Below are 12,349 nucleotides of genomic sequence, written 5' to 3' on the forward strand. Positions count from 1 at the left end.
GGCTCTGGGACACTACACCCTCCTGGTCTTTTTCACAATTCACTGGCTGCTTCTCATCCACATCTGGTACCATTTTCTCCTCATGTCCCCCCTCTGTATGGTGGAGCACCCCAGAGCTCAGCACTTGACCCTCTTCTCCCTTCTATCTACACTCACTCCCTTGGTGATCTCATCTGGTCTCATGGCTTTAAATACTATCTACACGCTGACGACTCCCAAGTTTATGTCTCCAGACAGACCTTGCTCTTGAACTCTTGACTTGACATCCAACTGCCTACTCAACATCTCCACGTTCAAAACCGAACTCCTACAACCTATGTGTCCATTGATGGATGAATGGATAAAGAAGATGTGGTATATCTGTATGATGGAATACTACTCAGGCATAAAAAAGGTTAAATCTTGACATTTGTGACAACATGGATGGATCTTGAGGGTATTATGCTAAGTGAAGTCGATCAGACAGAGAGAAAACAACCATTGTATGATTTCACTCATATGTGGACTCTAAAGAAACAAGACAAACAAATAAAACAAAAACAAAAACAAGCATAGATATGGAGAACAGATTGGTGCTTACCAGAGGGGAAGGAGGTTGGAAGATGGGCAAAATGGGTGAAGGGGGTCAATTGTATGGTGATGGATGGTAACTAGACCTTTGGTGGTGATCACTCTGTAGTGTATACAGATGTTGAATTATGATGTTTCACACCTGAAACTTATATAATGTTATATACCAATTTTACCTCAATAATTAAAAAAAAAAACCCGCCAAATTCCTGTCCTCCCATGTTGGAAACAGGCTCCTCTTGTGGTCCTGTTCTTCTCAGTAGATGATCTTTCCATCCTTCCATTCCTTGGCCAAAACCTTAGTCTTGCCCTTGAATCCCTTTTCTCACACCACACATCCATTTTGTAACAAAACCCTCTCAGCTCAAAATAGATCCAGAATCCAACCATTTCTCAACAACTTCCATCCTTGCCACCCTGGTCCCTCCCAACCACCATCATCTCTCACTTGGATTATCACAAGTTTTTATCTGTTCTCCCTGTTTCTGTCCTTTTCTGCCTACATTCTATTTTATTTATTTAACAAAAAAATTTTTTTTGAGGAAGATTAGCCCTGAGCTAACATCTGCTGCCAATCCTCCTCTTTTTTTGCTGAGGAAGACTGGCCCTGAGCTAATATCCGTGCCCATCTTCCTCTACTTTATATGTGGGACGCCTACCACAGCATGGCTTGCCAAGTGGTGCCATGTCCGCACCCGGGATCTGAACCGGCGAACCCTGGGCCACTGAAATGGAATGTGTGAACTTAACCACTGTGCCACCGGGTTGGCCCCACCTACACTCTATTTTTGACACAGCAGCCAGAGTGACTTTTCAAAATGTATGTCAAGTCAGGTCACTCCTCTTAAAACCCTGCAGTGCCTTCCATCTCAGAGTGAAAGTCATGTTTCTTTATGGTGGGCTTCAAGACTCTAGACCATCTGGCTCCCAACAGTCCTCTACCACCATCAACCCTCTCCTCTTCTCTTGCTGCTCTCATTCCAGGCACACTCCCATCTCAGAACTTTAATGCCTGTTGTTCCCACTCCTGGAACGCCCTTCCAAAGCAGATGACCAGATGTCTGCATGGTTTCTTGCATTCTTGCCCTCCTCTCCCTGAAGACTTCCTTGACCTCTGTAGTTGGGGGTCCTCAAGACGGGTTCAATGAATCACTAGAAGGATTTACAGAACTCAACACAGAAAAGTTGGTATGCTCATGGTTTGGGTTTATGACAGCAAAAGGATGGAGATTAAAATCATTGAGGAAAAGGCACAGAGGGCAGAGTCCAGGAGAGACCAAATACAAGCTTCCAGTGTCTTTCCTAGTGGAGTCGTGCAGACTGTGCCTCCTTCTCCCAGATCAATGTGTGACAGCACGCACAGAGTACCATCCACAAGGGATGCTCACCTGAGCGTTGGTGTCTAGGTTTTTGCTGGGTGTTGGTCATATAGGCACGTGGCTGTCTGCCTGTGACTGACCTTGGTCTTCAGCCCCTCCAGAGGTCAAATTGATACAACATATCCCAAGGCTTCCACCATAAGTCACCTTATTAGGATGGACTATCTGGCATGGCCCATGGCTTCCAGGTCAACAAAGACACTTCCTGATAAAGGAAAGATATTTCAAGGGCTTAGAGGTTCCCTCCCAGAAGCTGGCCAAGGGCCAAACCTTTCTTTGTAATGTGTAGGGTTTGACAGCCCAGGCCTGCTGAGTTAACTCTTCATTGCACAACCACCCACTTAAGATTGCAACCCTCCTCTGACATTCTGCATCCCATCTGCTTTACTTTTCTCCACGTACTTAACTGCCATCTGTCATACTTTATGTTTTACTTACTCATGTGTTTCTTCTCTGCCTCTCCTCTAGAAGTGAGTTCCCTAAGGACAGAGGTGTTTATCTGTTTTGCTCCCAGGACAGTACTTTGTACAGAATAGGATTTAATGAATATTTGCTGAATGAATGAATGAACTACAGACATTGTTGAGGGTTTGGGGAGACAGAAATTCTTCTTATTTGGACAAAAATTTGCCAATGCTTGGTGAAATTCAATGAAAGTAGGCCTTTTGGCCCAGTGGTCTTGCTCCTGCGAATATTTCAGAGAAGTCTCTTTAGGTACATAAGGGGCATGCCCCTGAATAGCCATTGCACTGTTGCTTGCATTGTGAGGGAACCCAGGTATCCATCACTGGGGGACTGGCTCCTTAAACATGGTGGATGTATATCATGGAGTGATGCTTCTCAAACTCTAACATGCATTGAGTCCCCTGGGGATCTTGTTAAAATGCAGATTCTGGTTCAGTCAGTCCGGGGTGGGGTCCAAGACTGCACTTCTAATAAGCTCCAGGTGATTCAGAAGCTGCTGTTCTCTGAACCACACTTTGAGAAACAAGGGTATAAACCGGAGGAGTGCCGTCTGATAGAACTTCTTCGATGCTGGAAATACTCTATTTTTCTGCGCTGTCCAACATGGCAGCCACTTGCTCCACATGGTTGTTGAGCACCGGAAATGTGGCGAGTGTGACTAAGGAATGGAATTTTAACATGGATTAAATTTAGCTAATGTAATTTAAAAATTAAATGACCACACGTGGCTGGTGGCTACCATATTGGATGGCATAGATCGAGAAGACTCTGTGGCATTGAGAAACAATGAACGAGATGAGCAAATAGCAACATGGCTAGATTGTTAGAACGTTTCGTGGAATAACATCACCAATTTAATACCGCAGCATGACTCCTCCCCTGCACACACGTTCCTTTGTACTCTCTCTCGTCAAATCTAAAACACCGTTGACTGGATTTGCGCTATTATTTTGTGTATCACTAAGAAAGAAAAGGGAGCTGCCATTAAATTGTGACCTAGTGCGAAGACACCATCAGTTGTAAGATGCTTCCTGATTTCAGAGATGTTAAAAAATATGAAAGGAATGTGCATTCGAGAAGCAATAAAATGCGGTACTCAGTCACCACAGCTGGGAGAACAGGTTGGAAATCAGATCAAAGTAATCTTTAATCTAAATTACTTTTACCTAGCTTTCTAAAAGGATGCAGGCTAGGAATTACAGCACTGGCTGTATCTGCCCCTCATCGGAGACCCGAGGCTATCTAAGTCACATCTTTTTCTGTCCTCTTTCTTCTGCTTGTATGGCTGTCATGTAGGAGAGCCACAGTGTGTCTGCACAGCCTTGACAGAAGGAGCAGCCTCCATTCCCAGCGATCCTCTGAGCTGCTGTTGTCACACAGGTCCCAGACCTGCCACCTCAGAACTCTCCAGTCTTGTGCTGTTCCCCACAGCACAGCAGGTGAACACCTCTGAGGCCAGCACAGCCTTCTACTCTATCTGACTCTGCACCATCCAAGCACAGAACTATACAAAGACAGACACCAAGATCCCTAGGTCATTCCCAGGCAGACCTGTCACATGGCATGCCAGTAAGGATTTAACCACAGCCCTCAGAACAAAAGCCCTGATCTGTTGCATTTGCCAATTTCCATGGTGTAAATCCTTCCACCTGGGCTGATGTTAAGCTCCTAACGAGACATCCCTGGACACAGAGTTGGGAAAAGATGCCCAGAAGGTCATCGTTACAGACGTCATGTGATAGACACAAGTAACCTCAAAGCATGGATATTAGTAAAAATAATTAGGAATTGATGAGTTTTGAGAATTTATTGACTTTGTTTTTAATATACATGATTTAATTGTAAGTTTATGTAATTCAGTTTTTAATAATGGCTCTTTAGCAACCAACTCAGATTCCTGAAAATCTGCCAATAGGCTTTTATGGGCTGGGATGAGCTGGCTCTGGCACACACTGGGCCTGCTGCCCAGCCCAAGTTTATTGGCCTTTTTACTCACAGGGACTCTCTACTTTTAAATTATCTTTACTGTTTCCTGTCTATCACCTCCTGCTTGAATGTAAGCTCTGGCAGGGGAAGCATTTAATTTCTCTGGGTTGTGCTCAGCTCCACTGCCAGCACCTAGACCAACGTCTGGTGCAGAGTAGGTGCCTAGTAAATAGACTCATGTCTGGCGCATAGTAGGTGCCCAATAAATAGCCACTGAATGACAGCAAGAAAGAGAATGGGATTCACAACGCCACGGTTTTGTGCAGATTAGAAACAACGAAATGCAACAAGGCATGTATTTGAGGCCACTTGTGTCGGTGCCTGTGGGATGAAGAGGACCAGAGCCACGGATGAGGAGTGGAAATAAATCAATAAAATGACAGCAGAGCTCTGCCAGGACTTGAACTCAAGAAGGTGATTAACTCAGCTCTCTTCACCTGAGATCTGATTAGGACAAAGGGGCCGGCTCTATTTGCTTGGAGTTTTCCAGGGAACGGGATAGGTCTTTGCTCTCCCTGCCTTGAATCTCAGCACTCCTTGCTAGCAGGACCTGGAGAGGAGGCCGGGGAGGGGCAGTCCAGCTCAGCATCACACTGCAAGGCTGGGCATCTCCTTCTGCCACTCCAGATACAATGGGTCGGGGGGGGGAAGGCAGACCCCCAGGGAACAGCATGCACCCTATTCAGCCGCTTGTCAGAATATGGCTCCTGGTTCGGCGCAGTGGGGCCACTGTGTACATATCTGTTGAATGAGTTAAATGAGCAGATGAATGGAATTTAGGGTTGTTCAATTTTTATTATTATTTTATCTGGTTTTAGAGGTACTAAGAGTTTTGAAAATTGCCTTCTTTGGAATATGGTGTCAGTTAAGTGCCTTCAGGCTCCCGCCCTCTGTGCCTAAGGGGGTCTTGAATAATGATGGTGATGTTGTGGGGGTGGGGAGAAAAAAACTGAAGGAACTGATCTGGGAGAGAGGGGTTCTGAGATAAGGGTCAGGATGAGGACGCCTGGACTCCAGGGGCTGGACTCCTGAGTCTTGAATGGAGAGAGCAGTGTCTAGGGAAGCATGTTGGGCGGCTGACATTTGGTCACACTGGCGATCATCTGCTCCGTATGGTTCCCTGGATCCAGTTCTGGTACTTGCACAGGTTGGTGTAGACCCCGGGGTAGCCAGGCTGGGCACAGCGCTCCATCCCCCAGGACACCAGGCCCTGGAGCTGTTCTCTGCACACCAGGGGTCCCCCGGAGTCACCCTGAGGGGGAGAGGCAGAGATGGAGACACACATGGACAGACGGCCAAGTGGCAGAGACGGGGAGGGAGATGGGCTGAGACGCCCCCCAGATATCAGCCCTAGGGTCTGGGGTCACTTCCTTCCCTCGTCGCTGGTTCCACTCTGTCTCCGTCCCTCGGGTCTCACTGGGCCCCTCTTTGTCTTAGCTCAATCTCTTCTGCTCTTAGAGGTGCTACCCCAGTGAACAGATGGGGAAACTGAAGCACAGAGAGGTTAGATCCATTACCCAAAGGCACAAAGCGATGAGGCAGTGTAGCCTGGCTATGACAGTCTCTCTCGGTCTCTGGGGAACCTCTGCTGATTTTCATACTCCTGAGATCCTTTTGTCCCAGCCCCAAACAAATCCCCCTCCTCCAGCTCTCCCCCTGGGCCTCACCTGACAAGAGTCCTTCCCCCCTTGGGGAACTCCTGCACAGACCATGCCTGAGGTAATGGCTCCGGGATACGCCTGCCTACAATCCTGATCCGAGATGATGTTGATGTTCACGCACTGCAGAGAGTTGGGGTACCTGGCTGGGGGGGCACTGAGAGGTTATGACTGGGGTCCACCCTCCAACAGGACCCAGGAGTCCAGCCCCCAGCCCCTCCTCCCTCAGACCCAGGGGTCCAGGCCCCCAGCCCCTCCTCCCTCAGACCCAGGGGTCCAGCCCCAGCCCCTCCTCCCTCAGACCCGGGGGTCCAGCCCCAGCCCCTCCTCCCTCAGACCCAGGAGTCCATCCCCCAGCCCCTCCTCCCTCAGACCCAGGAGTCCACCCCCAGCCCCTCCTCCCTCAGACCCAGGGATCCAGGCCCCCAGTCTCTCCTCCCTCAGATCCAGGAATCAGGCCCTCAACCCCCTCCTTTCCCAGATGCAGGATGCAGGAATCCTCACCATTGGGGCTGGATGTGGTGCCCCAGCCCGACACACGGCAGGGAGTCCCCGGACTGGCACAGGAATTGGCCACAGGGATGGGCCTCACCGCCCTCCCCAGCCGAGCAGGCTGCCCCAGCTGCAGGAGCATCAGGTCATTGTTGTGGGTCCGGGAGTCATACTGGGGGTGTGGCACCTGGCGAACCACGCGCAGCACCTGCTGGGTGGCTTCCCACTTCTTCAGGTTGTGCTTGCCCAGGGCGACCCAAAGGATCCTGGCCACAGACCGCAAGAGTGGTGCTGCTTAGGATCTGACCTGGAGACCCCTCTTCACCCTCCAGCCCTGTTCCCTTCCCCGGTGATGCATTTTCCCCGAGTGTAATATACCTCCCCTCTATCTGTAAGCTGACTGTTTGCTGGCCTCCTGTATTGTTTCCCACCACCCGGGCATCCTCTCTTGGCCCAATCCCACCGTCCTCCCCACCCTCTCTTGAGCTGTGCTCTGGTTTCTGGCTTGGGTATAAGATGATGGATGGTTGAGCATTCTTGACTCAGTTCCAGAGTCTGTACCTTGCTATGCTCTGAGTGCTAAGTGAGACTCTGGCTCTAGGCTGTAAATCAGAATTGATATTCCGGAGTAGGCTCCAGGCAGACTCCACCCCAGTTCTAGCCTGGCCTCTGGGTTCTAGACATTTTGAACTTTTGACTCTAAGCTAGGAGCTGGGTTCTAGATTGAGCCTGGATTATGGCATACTTTCTAGGTGAGCTTTTGGTTTTAGGGTAAACTGAGGGTTCTCTTTTGAGCTCTGAATTATGGCTGGATTCTGGGTTCTGGATACTTATATAAACTCCAATGTCTCGGTTGAGTTCTGGGTTCCTGATTATGCTCTGGTTTATGACCTAGATTTTAGACAATTGTTTGAGCTCTGTGCTCCAGCTCAGCCAAAGGTTCTAAATATTAGTCTGAGTTCTTGATTTTAGGCCAGACTATTTCAGATTGAATTGCGGTTATAGTCTAGGCTCTTGGCTCTAGACTCTGGTCTGGGTCCTTGACCTCAGGTTGGGCTCTGGGTTCTAGATGGAGCTCCATGTTATGGCCTGGATCCAAGGTTCTAGATATTGGTTTGCATTTTGGGCTTTATGTTCTAGACTCTGGGCTGAGTTCTGCGCTCTACGTTCTAACCTGAACTGAAGTTTATGGCATGAGATCTGGTTTACAGGCAAGGAGAGGGCTCTCATCTGGACTTGAATTCTAATCTGGAGTCTAGGTTCTAGGTTTAGGTCTAGAATCTTGGAGGGGCTCTGAGTTCTCTATGATGCTTCAGATTATGGTATACATTCTAGGATTTAGATGTTGGGTTGAGGTCTTGGTTCTAGGATGCTCAAAGAGGAGCTGTAGACTAGAATCCAGGTTAAACATCAGATCTAGAACAGGCTCCAGATTTGTCTCTATCTTATGCTCTGAGCTGTATGTTCCAGCTATAAGTGAGGTTCTGGATTTATGGCTGGACTTCAGGTTCCAAACCAGACTCTAGATTCTAGGTAGTGTTCTGAGAGGGATCCTGAGTTTCCAAAGGTAGACTCTGCCTTACATTCTATCACCCATCTGTAATGGGCTCCTGATCTTAGTCTCTATGTAGAGCTTGGCCTCTGGATGGATCTCTAGGTTATGTGTTAGCTTCTAGGTTCCGTGTGGGACTCTAAGCTGGTGTATGGGTTCTAAGCTGTCAAACTGCTTTCAGAATCTAAACTGAGTTCAAGATTTGTGGCTAGATTCCATGTTCTGAGCTGCGTCCATGGTTCTAGGCAATTAACCAGACTCCAAACCAGGACCCTGGTACTACACTGGGTTCTATACAGGGCTCCGGGTTCTCAGCTGAGCTCTGGGGCTCTAGACTAAGGAATTCACTTGGCGCAGGAACAGGGGAGGGGGTCACTCACCGGCGGGCACAGTGAGCAGCGGTGATGGCCCACCGGTCAGACAGCAGGGCCCCTCCGCAGAGGAATCGACGCCCGGGACCTGCCAGTAGGGCCGCCTGCCACGGCTGAGAGTTCTGGATGCACGGATGGCCGCCAATTATCTTGGACTCATCCGCTTGGCTCTGTATCATGGCTAGGAACAGGCAGGAGTGGGGTGGGGTGGGGGGAGCAGAGGAGTAAATGCTCCCCACCCCCCCAACCCTAGGATGTATGGGACCCACTAATCCCTTTCTTCTTTGCTTAAACCTTAAACCGTCCACATCCATCCACCCCACTCAATATGAGATATGCCCAACGTTGCCCCCATTATTGCCCCAACATGGGAGTTTTCTGACCAATGGCTGCCCAAGTCACCTCCATAGTATCTATTATTTGATCCCATGGCCACCTCATCCAGGGCCTTCATACATCAGCTCTTCTTGACTCCACTTTACCACAAATACTTCCTATCATCACTTTTCACAATACGCCACATTTCCCCCATGAATCCGTCTCCAACACATTCAAGAAGCTCCCTGTCCCTTCCCCAACCTTCCCACTCTCTGTGACCCCCAGCCCCTAGGATCCACTATCTTGCCTGATACCCTCTCGGCCCGCCACGCCAGGACCCCTGCCGTGAGCCCACCACCCCACTGTCACCCCCACCATCACTGCTGACAACACGCCGTCTTTCCCATATTAGTTCTTCCTTATCACAATCGAGGAGCATGCTGAGGCCCTCCTTTCTAACGCGACCCCATAGTTCTCCACAATTCTTCATTCATTTCTCCCCATCTCCTATGACTCCCCTGCCCTGCCATCTCCTGATACCTCCACAGTCAGAACTCAGGCTCTCCTCCAGTGTGCTCCTCAGCCATGATCCCCAACCTCCTCCCCACTCCTTCTCATCCGGTCACCCATGAGCATCCTGGGTCCCTAGGACCCTTCCCCATCTCTTCTCAGAGTCTCCATGGGACTTCCTGCCACAGACCCCACTGCTGTCTTACCTACAGCCAAGATCTGAAGTGCTGTCAGCAGGACAAACATTCTGGGGGCCGAGGGTTGGGTTCTGGTAAATGCAGAGAGAGAGAGAGAATGAGAGAGGGGGAGGCCTCAAGGACCCAGAGGTTGAGGGACAGAGACAGAGAGAGCCTCTCACACCGAGACCAAGATGCTTAGAGACATGGGAAAGAGAAAGAGCAGAGGTCACAGAGCAGGGTCTGGGGGCTCCTTGGGGGCTGGAGGGAGGAGGCTGAGCAAGGCTCAGATCTGCCTCGATGTCTCGATGACTCCTCTGTGGAGGAGGTGGGGGTGGTGTCACTTCCCTGTCACTTGGTGGAGGCCTTTTATCCCTGGTCTGGGCTGCTGGCCCTGCCCTCGCCCTTCTCCTGACATCTTTTTAATTGCCTACTTAGCTCCCATTCAGGACTCCCCAATCCCATTTCCTCCCTCCCCTCTCTGGCCAGACAAGCGGCCACAGTCAGTAATGGGAACACGCCCACCCGCCCAGAGAAGGTTTTATAATGTGGGAGGAATCCAAGGAGGGAGACCCCAGGGCAGGGTAGACGGGGGCTGGGGGGGGGGCAGGGGCGCGGCCGAGAAGGGAGGGACAGAGTCACAGAGAGAGGCAGCCAGGGAGGCGCAGAGAACCTGGGGGAATGTGAGAGAAGGAACATATGAAGCTGGAGAGGCAAAGAGTAAGAGAAACACATGTCTAGAGAAAAAAGTGCCAGCAGTGGGGAGAATTGAGGGAGATGGAGCAGGAGGAGGAAGATGAATGTAGATGGGGGACCGAGGAGGCGGATGGAAAAAGACAAGACAGGGTGAGGGGAGGTACAGAAATAGAGTCATGGAGAGATGAGCGTGGAAAAGCAGAGAGAGAAGTAGAAAAACGGAGGGAAGACGGTGAAGACAGAATAGAAACACACACAGAGAAAGAGGCAAAGATGAAGAGAGAAGACAGGGAGAGATACCCTCCAAATACACACATACAACATAACGGCAGTGGAGATGGAGGGAGGCGGAGAGATGACAGGGAAGGAAAAGGTGGTACCAGGGAAGAGAGAGGAGGAAGCCCATGCAGGACAAGGCGGAAAAAATGGGGAGATGGATGGAGCGGTGGATACAAGATGGGTGATGGGGACACCGACAGAGGACACTGAGAAAGAGGAGACAGGGAGGCAGAGAAGAAAGGTGACAGCTCCAGAGGAAGAGAGAGAGGCAGGGGTTGGGGACAGGGAGCCAGCAGGAGAAAGGATGCAGGAGGTGCTGGGGCTGGGCAGTCCTGTCTCCCAGCGTCTCTCTTCCTGGTCCTCACAGCCCTGAAGGTGGGGCAGCAGGGGCCACAGCAGGGGGGAGGGGCAGTGCAGAACTGGTGTCCCTCAACTTGGGCTCTGCAGAGGGGTGAGGAGAATTGGGTACAGAGACAGTGTAAGAGATGGAGACCCGGGGGGGGGGACAGAGACCCAGAGAGAGGGGGACAGGGACCCAGAGAGAGGGGGACAGAGACCCAGAGAGAGGGGGACAGGGACCCAGAGAGAGGGGGACAGAGACCCAGAGAGAGGGGGACAGAGACCCAGAGAGAGGGGGACAGGGACCCAGAGAGAGGGGGACAGGGACCCAGAGAGAGGAGGACAGGGACCCAGAGAGAGGGGGACGGGGACCCAGAGAGAGGGGACAGGGACCTAGAGAGAGAGTGGGAGAGACAGTGGTGAGATGGGAAATGGTTCTAGGGAGCCAGAGGTGGGGCCCTAGATTCGAGGGGCCCATTCTAACACAGGGCGGGGCGTGCCGCCTTCAGCCCCTCCCCCAGCCTCTTAAATTCCCTAATAACTGCTATTTATCCTGGGCCATCCCCGGACCTCCACGCGGTGACTCAGGAGGCCACCCCTCTGCCCTCTCCCTCACCAACCCCAAGACTGGCTCCCAAACCAACTTCATCCCCTCTCTGCCTGGGCTGCTGCTCCGGACAGTGGGGGGGACCGTCTCTACCTGGGGACTCACTCTGTCCATCAGAATCCACACGCCCACCTCAGCCATGTGCATTTCTGTGTCCTGTGAACTGGCTCTGCTGAGGGGCCTCACTGCTTTGAGCCGAAGGCCTTGGCTCAGGCCCTGGTGATCAGAAGGGTGAGAAGCATAAACACCCTGTGTAAGGAAATAATTCCCTAGGAACGTGGAGGCAGGGCAGCACAAGGGAGCTGCTCTGTGAGGGATCAGTTCTGTATCTTTTTTTTTTTTTTTTTTGGTGAGGAAGATTGGCCCTGAGCTAACATCTGTGCCCATCTTCCTCTTTTTGGTATGTAGGACGCCTCCACAGCATGGCTTGATGAGTGATGTGTAGGTCTGCACCCAGGATCTGAACCCGGGAACCCTGGGCCACTGAAGCAGAGCACATGAACTTAACCACTCGGCCACCCAGCTGGCCCCGTGCAGTTTTATATCTTGATGCCATTGTGGTTACACAGATCTATGCATGGGATAAAATTACATAGAAACACATGTGCACACATACACACATACGTGCACAAGGCAAATAGATGCACATGAACAGCGGACACTAGTTAACCGTGTGGTACCCTCGACAATTTCCCACTTCCCCTGTTGGACTGCAGCTGTCTAGGGTGTCACCACTGGGGGACTCTGGGTGCTGGGTATTGGGACTCTCGGGACTATTTTGCAACTTCCTGTGAGTTTATAATTATTTCAAAATAAAGAGTTAACAATAGGTGCTGGCCCTGTGGCCTGGTGGTTAAGTTTGGGGCACTCTGCGCTGGTGGTTAAGTTTGGGGCACTCTGCGCTGGTGGCCTGGGTTCGGTTCCCAGTGCAGACCTATTCCACTTGTTGGT

At 50.9% G+C, this 12,349-nt stretch overlaps 1 protein-coding gene across 1 annotated transcript; it reads right to left on the bottom strand.

Annotated features, from left to right (window-relative positions):
• Nucleotides 1-5,170: 5,170 nt before the first annotated feature.
• KLK14 (kallikrein related peptidase 14) lies at nt 5,171-9,949 on the bottom strand. The gene is made up of 5 exons (XM_014866936.3): nt 9,508-9,949; nt 8,483-8,654; nt 6,563-6,816; nt 6,068-6,204; nt 5,171-5,652 (listed from the first exon to the last, which is right to left on the bottom strand). The coding sequence occupies exons 1-5, from the start codon at nt 9,545-9,547 to the stop codon at nt 5,500-5,502; spliced, it is 756 nt and encodes a 251-aa protein (XP_014722422.2). The 5' UTR covers nt 9,548-9,949; the 3' UTR covers nt 5,171-5,499.
• Between the last annotated feature and the right edge of the window lie 2,400 nt (nt 9,950-12,349).

The sequence above is a fragment of the Equus asinus genome, chromosome 26, assembly GCF_041296235.1.
Source record: "Equus asinus isolate D_3611 breed Donkey chromosome 26, EquAss-T2T_v2, whole genome shotgun sequence".
NCBI lineage: Eukaryota > Metazoa > Chordata > Mammalia > Perissodactyla > Equidae > Equus > Equus asinus.

What these genes read in the sequence shown, in the direction of transcription:
- KLK14 (XM_014866936.3), bottom strand. Translation starts at nt 9,547, where the DNA reads ATGTTTGTCCTGCTGACAGCACTTCAGATCTTGGCTGTAG. An exon ending in ACTTCAGATCTTGGCTGTAG is followed by an intron (nt 8,655 to 9,507) that starts GTAAGACAGCAG and finishes GCCTGTTCCTAG; the next exon opens with CCATGATACAGAGCCAAGCG. An exon ending in GCTGCTCACTGTGCCCGCCG is followed by an intron (nt 6,817 to 8,482) that starts GTGAGTGACCCC and finishes GTCTGTGGCCAG; the next exon opens with GATCCTTTGGGTCGCCCTGG.